A 26,108-nucleotide genomic window follows, 5' to 3' on the forward strand; every position below is an offset into this window, starting at 1 on the left:
ATTCAACCTCTCCTATCTAAATTTCAAGGCGTCTTTGCCCGGTGCCACTTAGGACGCCTTAGCGTGAAAAAAAGTAGGTTGCCTTGGCCCTTGGTAGATAAGTAGAACTCGGGGCTAGAACTCTGGACGCTTGACGGTCGAGAAGTTGCTCACCTATCTCCATCTCATGGGGCGAATTTCCTTCTCGAGTATGTACCCCCTTAGGGGACATTATCTGCTTCATCTTGACATTCTTGCTCGGATATAAAGCGAGACCCATCAGTATCAGTAGCGTTGCGCGAGCCACTTACCCTTATTTGATAATGTTTTATCTTGATTGCAGATTCAGGCATGGTTTCAAATCATCTTCCCTGGCATCTAGTCTCGGAGGATAAAAATTAAAAGCAAGGATAAATAGATACAGATCTGGGAAAGGTACATATTACAGTATGATGTACGTATACGTACTCCGTGGATAGACCAGTTCTCCCCTGAGTGCGGCGCTGGTGCCGGGGAGAAGGGGGGGGGGGGCGCATCCAGCCAACAACAACAACCAACTGAACAACTGTAGTTGCGCAACTGCAGGCAGAGCCGGGCGGTCGGTGGGGTGGCTAATCTTATATTGGTTTAGTGTCAGGAACCCGCCCCCAGCTGAGCCCAATCATCAACCTTGGAAGGATTTCCCCCCACCTCCCTGAGGAAATTAGCCTCCACCCGCCATGAGAGCCAGACCGCGTTGGTCGACGGGGATTCATTGACATGGCAGATTCCAACCTTGAATGTATCCACCTAAGATGCTTTGCTGTCTGTAACCTTTGGTAGGTAAGGTACTACCTTATCCTAGATAGATTCCTTACTATGGACGATCCCTGTAGGTTGAGCATCCATGCTTACTACATACTACTAGTTAATTAACTTACTAACTTAGGCAAGTTACACTTGCTTATAGGTATCTATACTGGTACTTTTTCTCTCGCTTCAAGGCTGGACTCGGGCAGAATCGTGGGCCCTATTTTGGGGAAATGATTCCTGGTCTCTACCACTACTAATTGCTTCATGTTGATAAGAGGATCAGGAACGACCAATAGAACGCCTAGCATATAATAATTGATCGCATGCAAAGTACAGAGTAGTTGTACAGACAACAAGCATGTGCTAGGTCCTACTGTACTATTCAACAATAGTGCCAATAACAATAGCAGCAGCAGCAGCTGCTGATTGACTGGCTGTCATGTTGGACTGTAATTCATTACCAAGCTACGGAGTATCTAACGATAGTATCCATTTAACTCTATGATGGTAAATTCTAGGTCACCTGTACTATGTTTTGATTGTACAGTACGGTAGCTCCAACAAGGAGAATCACGCGTTAGCTTCATGCTAGCAATCCATCAACCTGTGGCCTAAACTCCCAATACACAGCCTGTGTTTTCCCCTTTCCTGGTTATTTCGGATTTGCCCTAGCATACAATGCATGGCTTAGGCTATGATACTCGACCATGGAAGCGATCATCTATTTTTAAAATGAATTAAGCATTGTAAGGCATGATAGGCAGGTGAAAAATTGTGACAATGATGTGATAGAGGAAGAATGAATTTCCCCTGAACCAGAGCACCTGCTATTTCCTGAACAAACTGCCCACCCTGAAACAGCTTCGAATCCTGTAGAGAGTAGCTGGTTCAAAGATACTCGGGGGTGGAAGACTGTTTCTTTGTCGCACGTTCGTCCTAGGTTCTAAGAGGGCTGAATTGTACTGTACGAAGCGTACCAAGCCGCCTTTATCTACTTATACCATGGCTTCTTGGTACATCGTAAAATTTGACTATTAGCTACTCTACAGTACCGTGGTTGCAGTCCTTTCGTCCTCTTTTCCAAGCCCCACGATCTTTCTACCCTCCATTTGATGCCTGGCTTCTGATATCAGAGGCTTAGTGACGCAAAAGCACGGCCCTTCTTAACAGTTGTAATGACGGTACTATGCAATGTCATTGTGGTCTCCATTTGGAGACACGATGAATGGTAACTATGCGTTCTTCTAGATGCAATACTCCCTTCTTCCTCCTTCTTTTCTAAGATAGATAATAAGCCGCTCAGAACCGGATATCCGTACTCCCGCACAATGAAAGACTTGTAACAGAGATTGAAGGAGAGAAAAGTCCGTATGGAAGCTTAATGCCCGCTTCTAGATTAATAGCACATCATATGATCAGAAGGTGATCCCCACAAACAAACACTTCCCACGATTGTACAGGAGTGAGCCACTCAAAGTATAGAAGTACAGAAGGAGATGTGCCTATGACCGGTGCACAGACTGAACGCTTGGATAGTCATTCGAGCGGAAAGTCCTTGGAGAGGCTCAATCAATCGGTAGGAGAAAGAGCGAGAGCTATCTAGGTAGTGAGGAGAATAACTTGTATGTCAGATATCCTTTCTCACGTTAGCAGGCATGCCGAAGAATTCATAAGTCTGATCAAGAAGTATGATTGCGTGGTAAGGCTGGAGTTGTGAATTGAAACAGCCAAATAGACATGTCTCATCCGGGCGGGGTGAGACAGGTTGCATCATCGTTATGAGGCCGATCGAAAATCCGACTAAATGGGGGATCTGACGGGTGTGATTCACTAGGTTCTGTGGCAACACCCTCGGCTCTGCGAATTTCTTCTTTCAGTGCACGGGTCACAACTCCAGCGCGTACAACAAGATCCCGAAGAGACTGTGTATCGAAGGGTAGTTTTTTCGAGCGTGGAAGGTGAGAGTTGGGGACTGGAGAACCGTCTACGTTGCGCTGTTGATAGATCAGATCCAGCACACAATTTGGCTTTGTTGCGGCCTCTCTGTAATCCTGACTGGGAGCAGTGGTAGGGCGAGAAGTTGAGTTGTCCGAGAACGATAACCCCCAAGAGCCTCCACTGACTCGTTTCCACGGGTCATGCGAATTCGAAGAATCGCCTTCTGATTCATCAAAACTGAACGTGAGCGACGATGGTGATCCAGGCGGGGACTCGTTGTGGTCGTCATCATCCAGCGTGGCTAGATTGACAATACCTTCTGCCTCTTTCCATAGCTCATTGGAGGAGCCCCGAACAAGATTGAGGAAGCTTCCCTGGTGCCGAAGGCGCTTAAGTTCTTCAACCAGCAATGTCAGCTCCTGAACCTGTCCGAACTGCCCATGGAGACTAGCTTGACGCTCCAGAATCGCTGGGGGAACAACCATGCCGCGGCGTGGAGGGTTCTTGTTCGGCTTCCTGACCTCGGTAGCTGGACCCTCCTCGGAATCTTCAAATTCGAAGTCGCTGTCCCAGTCTTCACTAACACCCTTGCTTCCCAGGCCCCACGTCCCGAACTTGCTACCTGATGTCTGGCGCTGTTCGATAATGGTTGTGGGATCTCTAGTTACTGGAACGCTCTGGCTCCGAAGGTGCAAAGTGCTCGGCGCCTTCCTCCCGGGTGCACGGCTGCCACGGGAGTCAGGCGTATGTTTCCCATGGACAGTCCGGGGCCGCCCGTCCGGTCCGGAGCCCTCACGGTCGCATCTGGGCTGCTCAGACCAGTCAAAGATATTCATCTTAGGAGAAGTATCAAGTACGTCATTATTGAGGCTGCGGTCATCCGATATCACCGGCGACTGGGATTGGACCTTGGCACTCGAAGCCCCTGGGGAAAAAAAATCATTCAAAGGATATAGTCCGTTCGAGCTCATTCTCGTTGGGGGGGCGGTTGCAACGGATTCACTGGGCAGCGCAGCTAACAAACTGCGCGCATCTTCGTCATCTGTGAGATCAGACGGAAATGATATAGTGCTTTCTCCTTCGTGTAGGTCTGTTGGGACCGCAGAAACGAGGGATGGCATATTGGTGGGCGCTTGGGGAGCATCCATATCACAATAAATCCCTGACAGCGAGCGCAAGGTGTTGGAAATATACGTATTCGGCCCTGCACTCTTCGAGTGGTTCGTCTCCCCGGGAGTCACTCGAGGAGCACCAAAGATGTTTTCAATTCGAGGCGCATAGAGACCCGGGTTGCTGCTGGTGGTCATATGGGTACGGACTGAATCGAACGCAGTATCGCTCAGGAAATCTGATTCATCCTCATCGCCAGAAGTGAAAATGTTCGTCTCATCGGATCCGATCACTGTGGACGCAAGCTCTGATGCAGCTAGTGAATGACGCTTGGGCCGCTGGCGAGTTGAAGTTTGAAGTCTGGACAGAGGAACCGCATCTGATGTGAAAGGACGTGCGCCACTATCGTGGAAGTGGGCCATATCTGATCCAAAACCTTGAAGACGGAAAGGTAAGGCCCGGTGTCGTGAACCTAGCACATCCGTCATCAATGACATAGGAATTCCCGTTTGTAAGGTGGCTGAAGGGTGGGTGAAGAATGTCGGGTCCGTTATATTACGCCTTTCACGGCGCCTGGGTGACGCTAGGATAGTTCCTTCCGTGCTCATACCGAACGGAAGGGGCGTCGAAATCGCCCGTCTCTTTAAAAAGACCCGTGAGCTGTGCTCAGGGCCATGGATTTCCGAGGTGAGCATGAAAGGTGTCGAGGGGCTTTGAGGATCTGCGTCCTCAGCACGAGATTCCGCTTCACAATCAGCCCTTTCCGGTGGTATGTGGTCATCAGGCGGTTGCGAAGCCTTGTCGCTAGAAGTGAATGGGTCACGGAACTGGACTAGCGAGTCAAAATTCGAGGCGACTAGGCCGCTAGTCGGTGCAGGTTGCTTTGTCGTGATGGAGGTAGCCAGTAGAAGTGCTGGGACAGAGCCACTATTCGGGACAATTCGTCGTGGTCCTTGATCTCTTGGCTTTGTTGCTGCGGAGAATCTGCGAGCCAGTCTGTCTGACAGTCCATCCAAGGTGGCACTTATGTACGGTCGCCACGCATGGTCCTCAGGGGCCGCAATAATGTTGTCAGAGGTAGATGGGGAGTACAGGACCAAGTTCGGTTCGAAATTCAAGCTGTGTGTCGCCTTGTGGCCAAAATTTTCCGATCGCTGATAACTGGTAGCAGGCCTGCGGAAATTAACCGTTGACGGACTCGGTGGCGCGACGTCCAGAGGCGGTTGAGTGTTAGCATGTTGCGACAGAGGCCGCTTGAGCATTTTATGAAACCTGCGCTGCGTCGAAGTCCGGGGACTGACTGGAAGGGCTGGGCCGCTGGGTGACACAGAAACGGGCGACTGGTATGAGCTACGTTTCTCTGGCTGAAATGAAAATCGTCGCATCCAGGAGGTTGATGATGGCCGCCGAGCCACCTGCGAGGCCGTGGCAGGGCTATCGTTGGCTAAGAGCGGAGGGCCAGCCAAAGTTTGTCCACGGCGTCGCAGTCTTATGCCTGCAAATGATGGGTTTCTCGAATGTTTCGATACCTCCCGGTGTGTTGTATTAGAGTGACCATCCTCATGATCTTCGGAGAATTCTGCTTCGAGCGGGGATTCGGCAGCTGCGGTTGAGAACGGCTTGCGCAGAGCTGGGTGTACCCAATTCGAGGTTGGAGAATCCGGTATATCTGTCGCCGTCGCACATTGATCCTGGAGCGGGAGATTCCTCTTACGGAACCTGCTGGGCTTGGAGGGGCTTCGATCCACACGACCGAACGCGAAGCCTGTTGCTGCAATACCGACGGTGCTAATGGCACATAACTAAGAGAAAGCAGACCAGTCAGATGCGCGTCTGATCGAGGTCACGTTTGCGCCGAGCAGCAAGCACGAATGGCAGGCGAGGCGGGCAGATACTGCGAAGCTCTTAATTCTCAAGAACACGGCACTTACTGTGGATACATGCTCCATTCTCAAAGGGCGCAGAGAACAGCGTCAAATACCACGAAGCTCAAGTCCGCAGCATCGAAATCACTTGTGACCTGACCTCCCATCTGCATTATCATGCACGAGGAGGATCAGCTAGCCTGGTACATGTAGATAGATAAGATCCTATCCAGAGGGAGGAGAGAGAGATATGCCGACACAGTCTGATCTGAGGTGTCCAGCGCGGATGCCGGAAAATGCACGGAGACGGCCGCTGGTCTTGTATAGGTTACTCTTACAGTGCAACAACACTAGGCGCGATGATTGTGTGCTTAGATTGCGTGAGGGCAAAGCGCGTTGGAGCCAGCTCTGAAGGCGGGGGAAAGAGCCCAAAGAAGGAATGGAAACCGAGATTTAGAAAGGAATGTCGCAAAAGAATGAGAAGGCGAAAAGAACAAGACGGAGTGCTGACGGCAGCGACCCAATTTTAAGATTCAGTGACCCGGACAAATCGCAATAATCTCCGTCCAGGTGAAGAAGGGAGGTGAGCGCGACAGTGGCTATTATTATCTGGGAGGAGGGGGGGGGTAGGAAAGGGTGGGAGAATTAGTAAAAGAGAAGAGAAGGGGAAAGGAAACAACAGAAGTAATTAGCAGCACCGGTAATTTAGCGATAGCTAGCTAGCCGGATAATAAAGAAGGATTAAGAAGAAGAGGAGGAGGAGGAAGAGGAGGAAGAAGAAGAAGAAGAAAAAGAAGAAAAAGAAGAAAAAGAAGAAGAATAATAAGAATAATAATACGATGGAGGAATAATAACAACAGAACCCAGAGCCGGTCATCGATCAACACTAAAGCCCCAGCCAGCAGTGGGACACGGCGGCCACTTGCTTTTCCTTCCCACGGGCGAGGTTTGTCTGGTTCTAGTCTAAACTCAACCACCACTTAATGACTGGAGAGGAATGAATCACGCTAGGAGTTCCCACCCCCCAGCAAAGCACCCACTGCAGGGCGATTTCGATGGATCGAAGATGAGATGGATCATGGATGCGATCTCCGTCATTAATAGTAACAAGTGGTTGCAGGTACCCTTCGAAGGAACAAAATAAGAGTGAAAGTGACAGAAATGGAAACAACGGCAGGCTCCTTCTGTGAAGCTCCCCTTGAATGCCTACTAGGTAACTTACCTACTACTCAACCTGATCCCAGCGAAGGAGAGCCCCCAACAGCCGCGGGGATTTTTGGACCTAGCTATGTTACATCTGCAAGGTCAGGCATTGTCAGTCACCTTCTGACCTACCTGTAACTCTTACCGGCAAGTTTGGCAGATCGCAGCCATGTTAATTGGCGAGGAAGCAGGGAAAGTATGAGTGGAGCGGAGATTATATGCAGGCCATTTTCTGCTACGCTCCCATCATGAAGTACTCATACTATGTAGTCAGCGCAAAGCATGCTCCAGCAAGTACAGTACAAGAGAAGTTCCGTCCTATCGACCGGTACTTTGACTCGATATTGCATAGCACACCGACTTACTGAGACGGATGCAATTACTTATAGATTGGCAGATTCAGGAAGGAGCGAGGTTTTTCCAGTCGGTCGCTCGATCAATGAGAAGTTGCCCGAGATTACGGATCAGCTCGAATCGAAACAGAAGCCAACTTGCGTCGATCCAACAGTCAGATTACTTTGAGATTCAATCTTGGTTTGTGACCTACTCATAGCTTCGCATCCATGGGGCTAGTGATACCCCAGGTACGGAGTTGTCTAGGTCCAGACAAGGTGGAGTTGAACTAAGTATGTGCGAGTACTGTACAATAACTAATAGTGACTTACTCACTACTCACTACTCACTATCCTTGTCAGATTTTCCAATTATAATGGTGTAATTATGACGATGTGCGCGAACCTTGCACCACCAATTATCTAGCGTGCACGATCCGATACCCTGTGCGCTTGGTCCAAGACTGCTTAGGTAGTACTAGGTAGACTAGAACTACCCGCCCCCTCTGTCTGATCTTAGCAAATGACATTTCACAACAGAAAGGGTCGCCGGCGCTGGAAAAATCGAAATTCAGTGGTTGAGTCGAATCGAATCCACCCCAGTTATATGTGTAACGTTATGTGTTTACTGTCAGCTGTTTATGAGGCCTGGAATAACCCAAATGATTAATTAGTTACACCACCTCGTTAGTTATGCGTTCGTTGAAGGCTGGGCAAAGGTGAACCAAACTCGCCCCATGATGTAATGGAATGAATGGTTTCTTGGATAGTTCTCTGGAATTCGGCTTGCAGTGAGTGCGTGCGCCCGGTCAGGTACTGTTTGTGGACGGAGCCTGAAGGGCACGCAGTGATTGTGGAATGAGGGTCCGTTTGGTGACACCAAGCCGTCCCATCCCCACTTCAGCAGCTATAGGCTGTAGTTAGCTTTCGGATGGGCCGGCGAGAACTACATACCAAGTAGCCACTGGAAATCAAATTAGATGTTCACAGCTTTTAGCAACTGATACTCTACGTACTCGTGCCTACGAGCACATACATAGTAGTAGCTTTTGAGATTCGTGCTTGATAAAGGAAGGAGATCTGGATCGGGCTTTCAGCCAAGGAAACCCAGATCGCATCAATTTTCCACCCTAGACAGATGATCTCTGAACTGATATACACTGTATTCTGTAAGTAGGTGAGGCTTATGGCAATAACGATAGGCGATGGTATTGTGTGCTGTAACTACTACGGAGTAGCCCGTCCGCCTTTCAGGTACAGCACTTACCGAGGGTCGTTCCAAGGCACGGGATTGAAGGGAACAAGCGGGATGGATGATGCCTTTTACCTTACTTTCCTCCAGTCCCACAGCGCACTCCCATCTTTTTCTAGCTCTTGCTCGAGCTGATAGAAAATTTTCTGCCGCCCTTTCCTCGGCCCCGATTTCCCGCTACGTATTCACTCCTGCTCCTGGAGAATGACGACAGGCCACACTTTGCATTACCCGCCAAGCGCGCAATCATTTTCCGAGAGTGGCTGGATCCTGTCGACTTTTATGTAAAGCATACCCAAAAGAGCTGTGATGGATGGATGGATGGATGGATAGATAATTGAATATGTAGTGTCCGATCTGTCATCGGCTCCATCTAGTCCAGGACATGTTAATTCAGTGCGCAGACAAGCAGACCTACACAATGCACAAGCGCCAGCCGGCAAGCTTTGGCCATTATTTTCATCTATCCCTCCGATCTGAACAGCGCTACAATCCCCAGCACGCGAACAACCGAAGGAGGTTGGTGAGGAAATAGTAAATCTGATAAATTACTAGCGGGCTTACCGGTAATACGTCTCAGATGTCAAAGTGCCAGGCCAACGGTGTCTATCAATAAGTTATCGGCAGTAGTCCGTGTCTACCTAGACTACGGTGCTCCGTCGCTCCGAGCTTATTTGGTAGGCCCAAAGACCATGACAATTGTGATTAGTATCTAGTTATTACATAGTACCTAGTGACAGATCACATTAGTCGGGAGGGAACGTGGGCTGCAAGTTTCTTCCCAACCGAGGTGCTCCGCTTTTCCTGGCCCGGCCGATAGTCGGTCGGGCGGTCGGGATGGAGCTTTGAACTATTCGTGTTAACCTACAAGGACGTAGCTACTGTACACTATGAAAGAGAATTCTCATTTCGTGTTACGGAGTACTTCAGATCCAGAGCTATTGACTGCTATGGCCAACGCTCTTAGACCTGTTATTGTTTGAATAGATGTCACATCATTGCTTTTGCTGCTCGTGAATCGAGATCACCGACGATAAAGATTTAGAATGAAAACCACACTCATAGTCGAATCTTTCATGATACTCGACCCCCTCCCCTCTTTGACTATCCCATGCATTACTCTGCTTCAGGTGCATCACCTGCCTTAATTATTCATCATTGCCTGAGCAACAATATTAATATCTCCAACCAGTACCGATCTTTTGGCCGCGCTTCTTCGTATCCCAGGGTTTATTCAAGGCTCTTGTTTCAGGATTCCCTTTTTGGCCCCTTTGCGGGCATTGACAGACATGAGCCCTTGCTGCTCAAGACACCTTGGAATTGGCTAAATCTCCCCCCACGCTCCTTTGGGTCCGTCAAAATCAGGAACCCGCCATTGCCCTTACAGTACTTCTCTAATCCGAACCGATAGTGCGGCTAATCTCCTAGGTGATTCCTGCATGTATCATCTGTCCTTATCTCCTTGGACAAATCGGGCCTTGATTGGCGAATTTAACAGGGGTTGCATGGTTCCGTGAACAACTGTCTTGACGCGAATCACACAAAACTCAAATTGACCATCCTTGCAAGAACCTATCGAATCTATCTAGTGCTGTAATTTCTCTCCCAGAGCGGGTAGCGCCCTTGAACGAGGCTTTGGTGTATATCGAACTGGTGGCTAAGCTGAACCGAACGGCGCGAAACACTCCTCAGCTTGGGATTGGCGTGAGGGAGGAGCTCGACTCTGACCGTTGCTGTACATAAAGCCACTGGACTTGCGGCGTTCTCCGGCCTTCGTATTCTGCAAAACCATAGCATTGATCAATAGCTGTAGCAACGAATTCACACGAGTTCACTAAGGCTACGGTGAGCCTCGTACCTAGGCTGTCCCCACACTGCTGACGCTGAGTGCACCGGTACAGTACATGCTCACCGCCTACCGCCTAACTTCCTGGATAGCGCACAAATTGGTAATCTGAGGTAGCGTACTCAACCCATTCAGTTCATACTTTGATGATATTGCAATCTTGCCCATAAATTTATGGACAGTAGATAAAAATCATTACTACCCACTTACTGGACCGCCCACAGGTAGGCCAAAACCAAGAAGATAGATGAGAACTGCACATTCCTAGAAAGCCAGAATCAGGCACCCACGAATTGCATGGACAAGAACAAAAGAGGCGAATATCAGGTGTGTCAAAGCCCAGTCAAAGACCACACGTAGACACAATAGCCGGAGCTTAGGCGTCCTTCAGAAGATCAGTAAGCTCGATCCGCATGTTCCCAGCTCAGCTCGCTAGCTCACTTCGCGTCGGTGCTCGTACAATTCTGATAATCCACGTCTGTCCCTCGCTATATGTCATTGTTCAATGGGGCTTACTTGTTGCGACTCTCTTCACAATGGAGACGAAATCATTTACTTCATTAGAGGAAGCTCAAGGAGCCAGAACATGACCCTGTGCTGGAAACCCCAACGAATTCAATGTCGCCGGCAAAGACGTGACGGACGGATTGCTAGGAACTGAGAGCGCGGCGGGTTTTAGAACCACCGAGATTCATCCTTTGGGAGATACTCATACTTCATTGCTGGGTGCAAGATGTTCAGTATCAATTGGTATGGACAAACTGGACAAACAAAAATTGGTTGCCTTTGTTCTTTTATAACCTGAGGCCCCTCTCACGTGTCTGGATTCAACAGTGACCAGAGATGGCTGACTGAGCCGATAAGATAAGATCGGGCTGCGGCTGACTGACCGCGTAACGGACAAGCTGGCGGTGTTTTGCTGCTGCTGCTGCCGCTGCCGCTTCTCCTACTTACGTTACCACATCGACCCCCTCGCTGTCCTCTACCCATAAATTGCACCACGTCCTTTACGGCACTTTCGAAGTTTCTATTGCTAGGCACTGCAGGTTATACTTGGTGCTGCACTTCATTCAAGATGGTGTGTTCTTCTTCTCCATCCCCAAGCTTCTCGTTTGTTAACACGGTCCCCCGCGAGGGGCGGATAGGCGGCTGCGCAAGTGATCTCCAATTCTGGACACGACGATATGATTGTATGTTGACTGCGGGCGGAGGATAACTCCATTGTGATCACCTGATTACAGTAACCTCAATTAGCACTTTCATTTGCTGACCGGGTTGGGCTGTAGCACGACGCGGGTCTGGACTACTATGGCCGCAGATTGGCGACATGCTCCTCGGACAAGACGATAAAGATTTTCGAGGTTGAGGGTGAAACGCACCGACTAGTCGAGACTCTGAAGGGGTAAGAAGTTTCAACAAGCACCCAAGAGCACAAAAGTACAATCTGTGATTCTGACCCAAAATTATCGACCTAGCCATGAAGGAGCAGTGTGGTGTGTTGCATGGGTATGTTATAGAAGATGCCGAACTTGACGAGCCTCTTTCGAGTCTCTCGCTGTGAATTAATGACTTGATGCTTAACTGTAATCCATCTAGGCGCACCCGAAATTCGGCACGATTCTGGCCTCCTCCTCCTACGATGGAAAAGTGCTCATCTGGCGTGAGCAACATCAGAACACAACGTCCCCTGTTGGCGGTGGTGCCTGGACTAAAGTCTTTGATTTCTCGCTTCATACTGCTTCGGTGAACATGGTGTCCTGGGCTCCTCATGAAAGTGGTTGTGTCTTGGCCTGCGCCTCCTCGGACGGTCATGTTAGCGTCCTTGAATTTCGCGATAACAGCTGGACTCATCAAATCTTCCATGCGCACGGTATGGGTGTGAATTCCATCAGTTGGGCGCCCGCTGCAGTCCCCGGAAGCTTGATCAGCGCCAACCCTGGACTGGGCCAGCAGCGCAGATTTGTGACAGGTGGAAGTGATAATATGCTCAAGATCTGGGATTACAAGTAAGCCCGTCGCGCTTTTTCATATTAAGGAGCTTGCTAGCTGATACGTCACCATAATACAGCCCTGAGTCTAAGTCATACAACCTCAACCAGTCACTAGAAGGCCACACCGATTGGGTCCGGGACGTCGCCTGGTCGCCCAGCATTCTTTCCAAGTCCTACATCGCATCCGCTTCGCAAGACAAGACTGTTCGGATCTGGACCTCCGATGCATCAAATCCCGGGCAATGGACCAGTCAGCAACTCGAATTCGACACTGTCCTGTGGAGGGTAAGCTGGAGCCCTAGCGGCAATATTCTCGCGGTGAGTGGCGGAGATAACAAAGTCAGTCTGTGGAAGGAGAACCTCAAGGGACAGTGGGAGAAGGTCAAGGATATCGAAGAGTAGGGCTTTGGCTTTCCTACTGGTTATGCGCCTCACATCTATTGCAGTAATAGTCATACCGAGCGTCTGCCGGTCATTGTACACAATATTCCACCAAGAAATCACGCGAGTGAACTTGTTCGCACTGATAAAATAGTTCCTTAAAGCAAGCATTTATACTCGGCCATCCCGGAATGGATCTATGCATTGGAAAAAAAGCAGTTAAAGCAAAGCTACGAAAGTAAGCTACCAAGGCAAGCAGTCTTTGTAGTCAAGGTATATAATACATCACAGCAAAAATAGAGCTAGATTGGATCCTAAATCTTCTATATTGGATTAAACGTGCTGATTGATATCTAGGAAGTCAACTAACTTAAAAGATATAGCTCAGTACTGGTCACTTACTAGCCAGGACCTTGCAGAATTTGTTCCTTATGTGCTTTGTGATTACCATAGTCAGATGATTCACCCCTCCAGATTGTTCTGCTAAATTCATCTCATTCTTAGTAGGGGACGCCAGCTAAGCCCGTGCCCGTCATCAGTCACAACTAGAGAAAGACTTTTGACCTTGGCATCTGGACTACTCCGTAGCACCTTGCACCTGGTTTAGGGACGACCATGACCCCGTACCAGACTCTCTTGAACCCCCCAACCATTGGACAGGAGATCTTTAACCTCTTCAAGGCTGAGCCCACTCATCTCGGGGTAGATAGCCCACACACCAATCCACCCCAGCACGCATACAGCCGCATAGGTCGCGAAAGTCCATGCCGGTGATAGCCATTCCATCATAGGTAAAAATGTCAACCCGACGATGAAATTCGATCCCCAATTCGTAGCTGTTGCAAGAGACGAACCTAAAGAGCGTACGTTCAGCGGAAAGAGCTCCGATTGTTGCCAAGGAACATTGCCGAGGCCAAAGGCGTATGAGGCCGTATAAACCGTGAGACAGATAAGGACTAGTAAGGGGAGGAGGGAATCTTCGACCATCGCAGCATCGGCTCCGTTTGATCCCTCAGGTTCGAATGATGACCTAGGAAGAGCTAAAGTCCCGAAGGCCATAGCGCAAGCAACGAGCGAAAGAGCCATGACAGGTATGGAATAAAGTAGAATGCGCCGCCGGCCAATTCTATCAATATATATGAATGCCAGAAGTGTGAAAACGAAGTTGGTCATCGCTACTGCCAGTGCTGTAAGGGTAGGGGAGGAGAATGAAAGAATGGCAAAAAGTGTGCTCGAGAAGTATAATAAACTGTTGAACCCGCATAGCTGCTGTAGGCCTTGAAGAATAACTGCTATTATCAATGCCCTGCGGTTACCACCAACAAGAAAGAGACTGCGGGTGCGCTGGGTGGCATTTGCAACCCAGTTTTCACTGTGTCCGGGAGACTTGTTTGAATGACCTGTGATCTCGGCCTCATCGGCAACTTCTTGTTGGATATCATGCAAGATGCTCTCGACAATTTGCACATTTTCGTCGTGAGCCTGGTAGACCTGCAATAGGACATTTGTGGCTGCGTTCTCGAGACCTGCCTGCACCAACCATCGTGGAGTTTCGGGTAGAGTACCAACAGCGATACACTGAAAGATAGCAGGAACCATCCCAAGGCCGACAATATAGCGCCAACCGCCAGGTGTGTTGGACAAAAGCCAGCCAACAATGTAAGCTATGACTTGCCCCCCAGTGATGAGTAGACACAAGATCGTCACCAATCTTCCACGCTCATGGGATGGCGCCAATTCAGAAATATACCTGAAACAAATGTTAGCAAAATCGGTCGAGATCGATCCCCCGTATGTCTTTCTCCGATATGAAGCAGGTATCCGTGAGCTACGTGACATACAATGGCGTGACCAAGCTCGCCCCACCGACAGCCAAGCCGACAACACTCCTCCCTACTATCATAGCCCAAACAGTAGTGGCTACAGCCTGTATGAAGGCTCCCAGGGTAAAAAGCACGTCCGCAATGATTATGACCTTTTTGCGTCCGAATTTATCCGCCAGTATGCCCGCCAGCGGGCTTGCGACTAAAGCAAACAAGCTTGTGCACGATGTTACAAGACTCTTATCTAGAGTAGTGAGGGAACGATTAGAAAGATCCGAGCCGATCGACACAAGCGTTGATGAAATGACACCTGTGCTTTAGACAAATAATCAGCCACTTGAACTATCGGAAATCTTTCTGCTCGCCGACTTGGAATCTCATGCCCGGGCCAAGAATGATTAAGGAAACACCACCTACTCGTAACCGAAGAGAAGCCCACTGATTCCAGCAGAAAAAGTCAAGGACCATATGAAAAAGTCCCCTGTCAGTGTTAGACTGGGCCGAGAAACCCGAGCGTCCCCATCATCGCGTTGTGACGCTCTATTTGCCAACGAGGGTTGGGAAAGTAAAGGGGCACTAGAATCCGCCACCTCATTCTCGTCCCTGCGACTCATAGCTTAGTAGTTTATTGATTGGCGCGTGTGAAGAGGTTCGACATCGACATCTGCATTAGTCGGTGTACAAGGGGTTTCAAAGTTTCGTACGTAGTTCGAAATGGAATCAAGCACTCGGATCATATCTGGGGAAGACTATTAACTAGTTAACTAAAGTTAGCATAGTTTACATAAGCAAGAGCGAGCCCACAACCCAGGCGATGCCTGTCAAGCAACGCAGTCTTTTGCATTAATTACTACCGACGTACATACTCATTACCACCTACATAATACATATGTACGTACTTTCGTAGACAAATAGTTGGGCTGAGCAAGACCAGTTGAATTGAAATTTCCACCATCTTAAAAGACATAGGATACACACACGCGTGGTAACCCAATGACGTAAGCACCTTCGTCTACCTAGACCTCACTGAGCTCGATCATCCTAGGTCCTCTGACTTAGTGCGGAGCAGCTACTCCGGCCTCGTTGGCTTGAGCACTGATCAACTTCTTATAGGCATTCACAGTGCCATCGAATTTGTGAACCGTGCCCTTGTCGCAGACCCACAAGCTGGTGCAGACATTTTGAAGCATCGTCACATCATGCGATACCATCACTACACCACCCTCAAAGTTTTGCAGAGCCTCGGACAGCGCATCCATACCTTCAATATCCAAATGGTTAGAAGGTTCGTCCAGGACCAGAATGTGCGGGTTAGTCAAAGACAGGCAGGCGAAGGCGACACGAGACTTCTGACCTCCAGACAGGAGCTCCATGCGCTGGAGGCCAGTCATTCCAGTGATACCGAAACTATAATCAGGCAGAGGCAATTGTTAACAGATATAAGACAAAGGTTAAGGCGAAGGAGACTTTCACTTACGCTCCAAGGTGTCTCCGATATTCCTCGTCTGTCTTTCCTGGGTAGGTCTTTGCCATGAAACTCACGGCACTGGTCGTCAAATCCAAGGCATCCACATGATGCTGTGCGAAATATCCGATGCGCAGCCTGGCATGTTGTGATATGAAACCAGACGTCGGCTGAAGTTGAGCCGTTAGCAACTTGAGCACAGTGGTTTTACCCGCACCGTTAGGTCCAACGATGCCAATACGTGAATCAAGCTGCACATCGAGGTCAATGTTTTTGAGAAGCGGTCTGTCCTTCGAATAACCAAATGACACATCCGTCATCTGTACAATAGGAGGGGAAAGCTTCTCGACATCGGGAAACTTGAAGTGAACGACATAATCACTTTCTGGGGCTTCCAAGATGGGCATTCTTTCGAGTTTCTTGATCCTAGATTGCGCCTCAGACGACTTGGCGGCGTTGTACCGGAACTTATCGATAAATGCTATTCGGATGAGTCAGCTCCAATACAAAATTTTTGTATGGTAGAGACATACCTTGCAGATGTGCGCGTTCGGCCATTTGTTTCTCGTATTCGCGTTTCGCATTCTTCTTCCGCTCTTCCTTGGTGGCATAGAATGAATCTGCGATATCATCAGCTTGAACATTTTTCTCCGAGCACTTTGAGGTACTTACCGAAATTGGCTCCCTTGTAGTAGTCGAGTCTCTCAGAATGCTGATGCATGATATCCGTGGCTACTTCGTTCAAGAAGGCACGATCGTGAGAAACCACAAGGATGGTGCTAGGATAGGTTTGTAGATAGTTGGACAAGAAGGTAATCGAAGGCACATCCAACATGTTGGACGGTTCTGCATACGATTAGCATTCTGTCAAGAGATAACCGCCGTAGTGTCACTCGATCATACCGTCCAGCAAAAGCAGATCAGGCTCGCAGAAAAGTGCCCGAGCCAAGGCCAATCTCATCCGCCAACCACCCGAGAATGTTTTTGTTGCAAACTGCTGCCTCTCGGGTGAAAAGCCAAGGCCGGCCAGGATACTAGCGGCACGAGACTCGGCCTTGTCCGATTCCATTTCTGCAAGCTTCGCATGAATATCATTCAAGGTAATATCCAATCCTTCCCTTTCGTGGTCAAGTCTAGCAGCATCCTTAGAAGTGTCCGCCATCGACGATCTCTCTGCTTCGATCTCGGCGAGCTGCTTAGTGATTTTCTGGAAGCAAGTCAGAAAGGTGAGACAGGTCGAAACAGGCTAGAAAACTGACCTCTAGGTCGGCCAATAGACGCTTGCGCCAGACATCAGCATCCAAAACTGCTTGAAGCGCAGGTGTATCATCACCCGTAATCTGGACATCCAGTCAACAAACCATGGTTTTCTCTGAGGTTTCGAGCACGAGAGACCAGACATACCTCTTGTTCAACATGAAGAATCGAGATATGGCTGGGGATTGCCACTTCACGCCGACTCAACGCGCGCAGAAGAGTACTCTTTCCGATACCGTTCTGACCCACGAGACCATAGCGTCGGCCATAAGCCAAAGCCAATGAAGCGTCGGTCAAGATACGATGCCCGCCAACAGAGATATCAATACTGTCAACCTTAATATCCTTACTCTTTGACTGGGAGTCAGAGCCAAGTTGAAGAGGGTTGACAGCCATGAAGAATTCCTCGTAGGACATGGTGCTGTCGGGCTGATTCAAGAGACGGGAAGATTCGTATTGCACCGTCTTCATCTGTTTCTTTTCCTGCTTAGCACGAATCTTTCGTTCTGCCTTCTCTAACTTCTTGCGGTCAACACGAGACTCCACTTTTCTGGCATTCGCAGACTCCAGATCGACGTTGCCTCCCGCTAGACCCAAAGTCGAGGAGATATTTTTCTGAGAGCCAACATTGATCGCCTGGTCAAGCTTTTTGGCAGTGAAGGGCATCTGTCTACGCTCTGCGTTCACTCCATCAGACGCGCTGAGAGAAGCGATAAATTTTTCCACGAGGTTACGAATGGCCTTTTCGTTCTCAGGTGAGAAGTCTCCCGAGGCAGAAATCAGAAGCGCCGTGACCATATCGGCAGCTTCGGACAGCGGCGACGGCCCATTTGCATCTTCAACATAGGCTTTAGAAGCATGAGCCAGATAGCCCTGTAATGCGTCAGCGACAGTGTTCCAATCGAACTGCTTGTCTCAACAATACGAATCAGGATACTTGCCACGGAATATTCGGAGATCACATGGTCGATACCGGGAATCTGTGCCTGTATCTCAGCCTCCATTGTGACGAAGGGAATCACGGCCAAATCAATGAAAGCCAGCAGCGGAGGAGCGGAGAAATTGGGGTAACTATATTAGCACTTTCAGTAGTTGCCTTGAAGGAGGATTCTCCTTTCTCAGGCTAGAATGCAGTTACTGTGGAATATCTTTTCTTGTCAAAACAGCTCGACAATCTTTTTTTTGCAGGGCAGGCAGAGCTTTGGGGTGGCGGCTATCGGGTGGGGTCGGCCCAAGCGGTGATCCAAACCAGCGGACGGGATGATCAAATCTACCATGCATATACGGAGTGGACATAAAGATAAAAGCATTCTTGGTGCCCTCGCAGCCTGAAGTAGAGGCCGAATTCCTGGAAATATATATCACCTAAAATTCCGAGTTTTTCGAGAGTAGTATCAATCTGTATGACAGAGAATATTGTAATGACGGAAGGTTCAAGTCCGGTCACATGACATGATCGCTATTCTGCCTATCGTGACCGCCCAGTTGAGCACCAACTGGCTTTTGATCTCCCCAAGTTAGGGCGGTACTGAGAATCGAATATTGACAGCTGAGGGGTGGGTACCTGAGGGGCAGAAGCATTGCCAGTGCTACTGAAAGTAGACTACGTACTGTACTGCTGGGGACCTCAGCACGTACGTAACGGGGTCCTCCCGGTGGTGGGTCGAAATCAGCTGAAACCGACTTGATACACCATCAATCTTCTGCTTCCCTCTACCTTCTCGTCGTTCTTCGCAAAACTTCCCATATGTTCTGGGTGATGTTCAAAGCCTCGAACCGTCACATGAGTTTGATGCATCAGCAGTAATATACTCGAGTACATACTTCGTACACAGAGGCCGTCCAGGGTGATTCCGCCCAGAATCTCCACTCCACTCATTTGGAGAGATTCAAAATAAAAATAACTCAACTCGGCTTTTCAGCGGACGGGGAGAACCAAGGGCGAGAACATCAAGGAGGCTCTCCCCGCTCCTCCCTCCCTTCCCCTCTCCTCTCAGTGCCCTATCTGATTTAAACAATTGATGGATCATTGATTGATTGGAAATCCCCTAACAATTCCTAATCTCTCTGAAGAGTTAGTTTCCCGCCGTGGAACCTGTGGGCTTACAATAACAGAAGTCCGAGTGGGCGGGAACCACTTTCGCCCGCCGCTCGCTACTCCTCCGTTCCCTCTTTGGCTCGCTCTCTACCGTACTCCCTCAACTTATATCTGACCTCAACTCACCTCATCTCAACACGCCTCAATCAACCTCTCACGGCCGAGACTTCATCGCTTTTCTCTTTCCCCCCCACCCTTTCCCCCCTTCCTGGAGTCCCATCTCTCTCCTTCCCTCTACCATACTCGAACGTCCCGGCTCTCGACAGTTCTCCTTCTTTACACCTTCCCTCCCACTTTCCCTCTCGCGCTGTCGTCAATTGGACATTCCTTTCTGCAGAACTGCTGCTTCTGCTGTCAGGTCTCCAATTTCAGCCAGATACCCCCTCCAGGCTCTCCCTCCTACTTCCGTCATGGCCACCGACGTATCATCTCCAGTCTCTCAGTCGGTCTCGGAACTCAATGCCTGCGTTTCCACTTCTACCAGTCATCACCGCCCGGCGGTCAAAGAAACCACGTTCCGCGAATGGATGTTGCATAACCAAATCGGTACGGACCATTCCAATGGATGCATGATAATTTACCAATGCCATTGTTGGCGCTTTGGGGTCAACTGTCCTGCTTACCTTAATGTTCGTTCACCGCAGGGATTACCTTGACCACTCTTGCGATGTTATTGGCCGTCCATCACCTCTACCCTTCCCTCAACCCCTACACCACGCCGTTCTTTCAGCTTTCCTACTACCAGCCTGCCTCCGGGGACTACGTACAAGGATGGGATGATGTTTGTTTTGTCGCCAGCTCCGCACTTGTCTTCATCGCTATCCGGGCCATTCTCATTGACTGGGTTCTGAGGCCCATTGCGCAGCATTGGGGCCTGAAACGGAAGGCGTCGCTTCGTCTGGCTGAACAGGGCTGGCTTTGTCTGTATTATGGCTTCATCTGCTCCCTCGGAATGGTTCGTTCACCAGGATTGCGCCTGTTGTTTGTCCGCCTGCTGGTCGTGTGTTTTGACTAACACAATAAAACAGTATATCTGGTCCAACTCTGACCATTGGGGCAATTTCAGCAAAATCTGGGACCAATGGCCTGCGCGCAATGTTTCAGGTCTTATGAAATGGTACCTCTTGGTACAATTGGCGTTTTGGGCACAGCAGCTTTTGGTGATCAATATTGAGGAGCGTAGAAAGGATCACTACCAGATGCTGACCCACCATGTAATCACCATTGCCCTCTTTGGTTCGGCTTACGTCTACGGCTTCTACAATGTCTCCAATGTTGTGCTCTCGCTCATGGACATTGTTGATCTCCTACTGCCTGTAAGATCAAGATGCTCCCTAGATCTCCACCCTCGTTCGAAGTCAAATTCACTAACTCACTGGGTTAGACGGCCAAGATTCTCAAGTATCTGAAGTACGAAACGAGCTGCAACATTGCTTTTGTTGTGTTCATGGTTACATGGTTGATCACTCGACATGTTTACTACCCAAAACTCTGTTGGTCGATTTACAAGGACGTCCCTGCCAAGATGTCTTACGGATGTTACTCAGGTACAACTGCGGAGATGATTTCTACCAATGGCTACCCGAGCGCATGGTCGTATCTGGTCTCCCCCTTCAAGGATCTGAACGGACCGATTTGCATGAACCGCACCGTCAAATGGATATTTCTTTCCTGCCTTCTGGCACTGCAGCTGCTGTCGCTGATCTGGTTCACCATGGTAATTCGCGTGGCCGTGGGCGTCATCCGCACCGGTAATGCCGAGGAACCTCGCAGTGATGACGAAGGAGAGGAAGAGGAAGAGCACTTTGCTGAAAAGGATGGCCTCAATGGATCCACGCATGCGATCGACAACTCCAATGTTGACTGGCGTCGAGCCAATGGTTCCTCGGCTGTGCGGCCTCGGCGAGTTCGCCTTGGAGACCAAAGCGATCGCAAGGCGCTTCTAGGTCGCATTGGCTGCGACAAGCCCACGTAATCTGCCCATGCTCTTTACCTTCTTTTCTTTTCTTATTCGCCTTTCTTTTATGACGATATCACGGATATGGATACGGACATGCCAAAATCATCTATTACAGATTATATGAAAGAAGTGAATAAATTCGGGTAGGAACAGGTTGGCATGCACCCCCAAAAGTTTTACTGCCAAGTGCTGTTCACCTTTGCATCGGCAGGCTCCATCATTAGATTTCTATTCTTATTATTCCTTTTATTCATCTCTATCTTCGCGCTCGATACCATTGACTTTGGTTGATTGTGGTTATATTATGTTGCCTTGCCTTGCGTGTTATGTACCGCTTGCCTGATTGGTTCGTTTCTTTTATGTTACGAAAAAAAGATTGCACCACGATAAGACTCTTCTTATCTCGTTCGGCAGTCTGGTAGGACGGCTGCTATTCCTATTCCCGTACATGCTCTTTACTCCTCTTTTGAGTTTATCCCAGGGTGATGTTATCCTGATCGATATGCACGAGATGGATGCGATCTCACACATCCTGGCTTTCTGTGATTGTTGCTTTTGCACTTATGATTAGATAGATACTTCATCGCATTCGCTCGTCGCATAGACAGAAGCCATGGTCTTACTTTGCATGTAACCCCGCCAAATAATCGTAACCCTTTAAACTTTGAAATGGTAATTTCTGGATCAATTGATGTTGTGTAAACAGTTTGAGCAAAAGGTGGATAGCCGATAGCCGACTACCAACTACCGGCAGCCTACGGAATCATCTTCACATGGAAGAGAGTTTACCGGCAGGCTGCCTCCTACAGAATCCCTGTGTATATAAGCGCTCGTCATGGTTTGTTTGTCAATAGCGAACGAACTTCCTTGTATACGAGATCCATTAATTGCCAGTCTATCCGTATCCATCCTAGCCCATGAACGTCCCATTGTCTCATCCATCATAAGTCGTGAAAGGTAAGATTAGCTTAAATGGAAACCGAAAGCGAGCCCCCAAAGCAAGATTTGCTTCGCGTGTTATAATTTGAGGTGGGGTTGTTATGCATAAAGACGAAAAGCAGAAATAGCAAATGATTTTTACGTGTAAGCAAGTACATTGTTGTCTTCAATACTTGTGGACGTGGAGGTAACTGAGGACAAATTGAGTTCGAGAATATCTTCACGCATTTGTACCTCATTCCAGAAGTAGTCCGTCGAGTGAGTCTGGTAACTGAGTCGCTTCCGCGCGCGAGCCACGTGCGTTTCGGCGTCAATTTCATCCGAACCCAGCGCGCATTCCTGCTGTGTGACGATGAAGTCAATCAGTACTTGGCGAAGTCGGTCCCAAATGGTTCCGTGGCGTTTCCATTCGAGTCGTTTAGCGATCCGGACCATCCGCGAGACAATCCAGCATCGATCTCCAGCGTCACCTGGTCTATTCTTAGGATAACCGCCATTGTTGAGAAATAGCCAAAGAACTGATGTAATGCTGGGATTTGTGAAAGGATTGAGATTGCGGACTTCGAGGCTGAGCCAGTCGAGATACTCGTCCAGGTTATGAGAGTTCAGGTAGCAGTCGTATAATGCGACGGTGAGGAAGAAGAGGCAAGACATGCAGGTATATTCGTCGATGAAGCGGATGTCCCGAATTCCGTGGTCATAGTCCGGCAGCGTTGTCAAGATTGAGTAGAGCTGGGTGCCAGGACGAAAATGCTTTTTTCGACGAGGTAAGGTCTCTGGTACGACGGCATAAGGAGAGTTCAAGCATAAGCCCTCCAATTCGCGAAGGCGACGAAAGAACCGCAAGAAATCTTCGCATGCCCTAAATTGTGCACAGAGACTTTCGGCATCCTCTGAGGTAGTAGCATCATGAGGAACAGCAAGATGTAAATTGGGGTCCAAGAAGTCGAGAGGAGGAATTGTATCAGGAACGGTCCCTGTCCAAGGTAGCGAGGTACTGATGATCGCCTTAGGGGCGCAACTGAAGTCCACCCTATGCCCTGTCAGCACCAGACTAACATCGAAGGGCATATGTATGAACTTACCAGTAAAGCACTTTCTCCAGGAAAGGGCTAGTGAGTCGCATGCCATGCATTCCGCCTCGATTCCTGATCATCGACGATAATCCGCGGAAATGCATTCGCTCGATAGATGCATCCTTGGACCATTTCTCCAAAATTGTTAGTCATTTGCATGCACGAAGGGGTGCGACAAGCCACGGTACCTCGATGACAGCCATTGTGGCGACAGCATAGATAGTCCCGTCATGCTGCCCAGTTGCATCCCCTTGAATACGCTCGTTCATGAACCTCAGTGCTCGCATCTTGTGAGTCAGGCTCTGCACAGACTCCGCCTTTCCCTCAACACCGGCACGGTGCTTGGATGCAATGGCAAGCATAGCCTGGAAGGGAAGACCGTCATGGAGCGCTATCTGTCGGAAAATCTCCATCATTGGGTTGTTCGCGATAGAGTCGGCAAACTTGTACATCATGGATGGATAGGTCACAACGACTTGGTTAAGTTAGCCCCCGTCCGGCACTTATCGGCTTTCATTTCGGGTGAAGATCAAGCGTTGCACCGCGGTTTTAAAGCGACATGCGAACGAGTCTTACCACTTACAGTGTTGAATCAGTTCATGATCCGCCTGGCTAATAGCAATTGGATAGCAGCTGAAGGGGTCTCGAACGGCCCCTTCCCCTGGGCTTACCAGAGGATTGGATGATCCAGACTTTGTGGCCGGACGCAACGAGGCATCTTCGCGTGTGACCTTGTGCAATTTCGGAATGAGCAAGCGCGAAGAGCTCTTGGGCTTCTCCGGCGTCTTTTTATCCTCATCGCTGCTTGGGGACGAGGCCTTCTCTGACTTGACAGTCAGATCCTCTTGAGCATCGTCCTTCACGGCCCCTGTTGAAGAGGACGAAGCTGAGGGCTGGAAGTCGAGAGGAGAGCGGGTAGACCAACCTCCTCCCGGTACGCGAGCCGTTCCTAGTCGAGCGATACTGTCCAAGCGCCGTTGATGCATATACTGGCGCATAGCATGACGTCGGACCTGGCGCCGAGATTCATTGTCGGTCACTAGCACAAACTCGAAGTTCCTTGATCCGGCTTGATGGGCCGATCCGTTTGATTGCTGGCCTTCGGAGGAAGTACTGGTCTGGTCCGCCGCATGACTACTCAAGACTTGACGAGCTGCTGGTGGGCCCAAGTCATTCACATTCTGGAGTCGAAATTCTAGTATCTTATTTTGCCCTGATTGCCGATGTCCCTCCTCACCCATGATCTCATGATTTGACCTGGATGAGTAAGTCAGATCAGACTCAACAGGCAAGCTTGGCTGGGGTGAGTGGTCAAGTGGGGACCGGGGGGGGAGGGGTTGGAGGGTCTTTGCTGCAGCTCTATGCTCAGTGGAGAATGCTTGGTAACTTCTGCTCAATCGGAAGGACACATTCACAGCGCGACCGGTATCGCTATCACTAGCACGATAATAATAATAACAACAACAACAACAACACAATAATAATAATAATAATAACAACAATAATAATAGGGCTGTGGCCTTGAACAAGAGAATGTCGTTGACTCGTTGGACTGTCAAACTCCAATGTTCGCTGTCAGCCCGATTACCCCTTTCGGCTCCAGGCCCCACCGCTCGGGCCCCACGTGACAGCTTACCGTAGCTGACTCATCGAGACATAAAGGTTCGTCCGGAACAGTACAGTACGGTAATCTTTACGTCCTACTGTATTGTACATAGTACTGTAAGTAAATATGAGGCTAACAATTCCCGAGTCTTTGAATCCGCTAATTTGCCGGTCCGCTGGTACTGGAGCCCTGGAAATTAGGCTCTCCGACAGCTGCAGGCTTGATTAAGTCTCAGTTCCTCCGTTCCAGTGATCGGAGGAGCAGAGCCCCCTCAAGTAAGTTAGTGTAGGTTACGTGCTACGTACGCGTATGTATGTACTCACATATGCACAGTAACTTACTCGTATTAGGGAAACAAGCACAGTCTCTACCGTCTTGATTTGTTCCAAACACCCAGATTCTCCCCCACGGGGCGGCGAGCCTATATACTCATAGTCTCATACATAGTACGTAGCAGCTGTGATCGGATTACCCGAGGCCCCGAAACCCGCTACCCAAGCCTACAGTGGGAGGAAAGTAGTCTGCATACTCCCTCCACCGAGGTGTTTGGTTTTAAGGTCTACTTCAACCGCACCGCCTTTCTATTTGCTCTTTCTAATAAACTATATAGTATAGTATGTGTTACTGTATTACTATATAAATATATTAATTTTAAAGTTATATATAATACTACAAGCCTAAAATTATAAATTAGATTTTTAATTGCGTTTCCGTATATATAAATTATATATAGTTGGCTGGGGCTATCGATATATTTATAGTTATTATTTTTATTTATTTTTATCTACTATATAAATTATAATTGTATAAAAGAAAGACCGTATTAATAATATATCTAGGCCTCAATCCGATCAACTAAAAAAGTTATTTAAAAATTAATATAATTAGTTATATAAAATAACAGAGACTGATCTATATATAATATATTATAATATACTTAAAAAAATTAATAATATTATATACTGCTGTTCTATATAAAACTTAATAAATAAAATAAGCTGTAAAAATAATATTAATAAGGCTGGTCTAAACTTAAAAAATATTATATAATTATAAAACTTTATTAGATCTGTAAATATATTGTATTTATATTATAACAGTAGATAACTATAGTATAAAATAATAAGTATATAATTAAATATAATATAAAAGTCCGGTAAATTTGGATTTAGCTTTGTTTATATAAATAACTTGC

At 48.5% G+C, this 26,108-nt stretch overlaps 7 protein-coding genes across 7 annotated transcripts; 3 read left to right on the top strand and 4 right to left on the bottom strand.

The window, feature by feature from the left end:
* Nucleotides 1-2,513: 2,513 nt before the first annotated feature.
* Nucleotides 2,514-5,768, bottom strand: BO72DRAFT_463740 (uncharacterized protein; the record flags this gene model as incomplete). Its single annotated transcript, XM_040946606.1, has 2 exons — nt 2,514-5,621; nt 5,751-5,768. The coding sequence occupies 2 exons, from the start codon at nt 5,766-5,768 to the stop codon at nt 2,514-2,516; spliced, it is 3,126 nt and encodes a 1,041-aa protein (XP_040795550.1).
* Nucleotides 5,769-10,561: 4,793 nt separating this feature from the next.
* BO72DRAFT_453617 (uncharacterized protein) lies at nt 10,562-11,101 on the top strand. The gene has a single exon (XM_040946021.1). The coding sequence runs from the start codon at nt 10,731-10,733 to the stop codon at nt 10,905-10,907; it is 177 nt and encodes a 58-aa protein (XP_040795551.1). The 5' UTR covers nt 10,562-10,730; the 3' UTR covers nt 10,908-11,101.
* Nucleotides 11,102-11,294: 193 nt separating this feature from the next.
* sec13 (GTPase-activating protein SEC13) lies at nt 11,295-12,871 on the top strand. Its single transcript, XM_040946022.1, has 6 exons — nt 11,295-11,395; nt 11,463-11,507; nt 11,604-11,719; nt 11,793-11,823; nt 11,914-12,323; nt 12,386-12,871. The coding sequence occupies exons 1-6, from the start codon at nt 11,393-11,395 to the stop codon at nt 12,708-12,710; spliced, it is 930 nt and encodes a 309-aa protein (XP_040795552.1). The 5' UTR covers nt 11,295-11,392; the 3' UTR covers nt 12,711-12,871.
* A 163-nt stretch (nt 12,872-13,034) lies between these two features.
* Nucleotides 13,035-15,224, bottom strand: BO72DRAFT_481676 (putative MFS myo-inositol transporter). The gene is made up of 3 exons (XM_040947690.1): nt 14,930-15,224; nt 14,531-14,827; nt 13,035-14,439 (listed from the first exon to the last, which is right to left on the bottom strand). The coding sequence occupies exons 1-3, from the start codon at nt 15,124-15,126 to the stop codon at nt 13,293-13,295; spliced, it is 1,641 nt and encodes a 546-aa protein (XP_040795553.1). The 5' UTR covers nt 15,127-15,224; the 3' UTR covers nt 13,035-13,292.
* Nucleotides 15,225-15,567: 343 nt separating this feature from the next.
* On the bottom strand, nt 15,568-18,238 carry BO72DRAFT_501831 (putative AAA family ATPase GCN20; the record flags this gene model as incomplete). Its single annotated transcript, XM_040949015.1, has 8 exons — nt 15,568-15,919; nt 15,990-16,458; nt 16,511-16,597; nt 16,650-16,823; nt 16,881-17,184; nt 17,237-17,317; nt 17,382-18,107; nt 18,155-18,238. 8 exons carry the CDS (start codon nt 18,236-18,238, stop codon nt 15,568-15,570), a joined length of 2,277 nt encoding a protein of 758 aa, XP_040795554.1.
* A 1,504-nt stretch (nt 18,239-19,742) lies between these two features.
* Nucleotides 19,743-21,307, top strand: BO72DRAFT_391746 (putative longevity-assurance protein (LAC1); the record flags this gene model as incomplete). Its single annotated transcript, XM_040941869.1, has 4 exons — nt 19,743-19,878; nt 19,977-20,287; nt 20,361-20,648; nt 20,717-21,307. The coding sequence occupies 4 exons, from the start codon at nt 19,743-19,745 to the stop codon at nt 21,305-21,307; spliced, it is 1,326 nt and encodes a 441-aa protein (XP_040795555.1).
* A 792-nt stretch (nt 21,308-22,099) lies between these two features.
* On the bottom strand, nt 22,100-25,023 carry BO72DRAFT_490471 (uncharacterized protein; the record flags this gene model as incomplete). Its single annotated transcript, XM_040948134.1, has 5 exons — nt 22,100-23,264; nt 23,317-23,441; nt 23,496-23,782; nt 23,891-24,744; nt 24,944-25,023. The coding sequence occupies 5 exons, from the start codon at nt 25,021-25,023 to the stop codon at nt 22,370-22,372; spliced, it is 2,241 nt and encodes a 746-aa protein (XP_040795556.1). The 3' UTR covers nt 22,100-22,369.
* Nucleotides 25,024-26,108: the final 1,085 nt, after the last annotated feature.

Source organism: Aspergillus fijiensis (assembly GCF_003184825.1).
Source record: "Aspergillus fijiensis CBS 313.89 unplaced genomic scaffold BO72scaffold_98, whole genome shotgun sequence".
Classification (NCBI taxonomy): domain Eukaryota; kingdom Fungi; phylum Ascomycota; class Eurotiomycetes; order Eurotiales; family Aspergillaceae; genus Aspergillus; species Aspergillus fijiensis.

Bases quoted from the DNA above. Each gene is read 5' to 3' on its own strand.
- BO72DRAFT_453617 (XM_040946021.1), top strand. From the start codon at position 10,731: ATGTTCCCAGCTCAGCTCGCTAGCTCACTTCGCGTCGGTGCTCGTACA.
- sec13 (XM_040946022.1), top strand. The intron at 11,720-11,792 runs GTAAGAAGTTTC...TTATCGACCTAG, and splicing joins CTAGTCGAGACTCTGAAGGG to CCATGAAGGAGCAGTGTGGT. The intron at 12,324-12,385 runs GTAAGCCCGTCG...ACCATAATACAG, and splicing joins CTCAAGATCTGGGATTACAA to CCCTGAGTCTAAGTCATACA.
- BO72DRAFT_481676 (XM_040947690.1), bottom strand. From the start codon at position 15,126: ATGAGTCGCAGGGACGAGAATGAGGTGGCGGATTCTAGTGCCCCTTTA. The intron at 14,828-14,929 runs GTAGGTGGTGTT...ATTTGTCTAAAG, and splicing joins GGGCTTCTCTTCGGTTACGA to CACAGGTGTCATTTCATCAA. The intron at 14,440-14,530 runs GTATGTCACGTA...CATTTGTTTCAG, and splicing joins GCGAGCTTGGTCACGCCATT to GTATATTTCTGAATTGGCGC.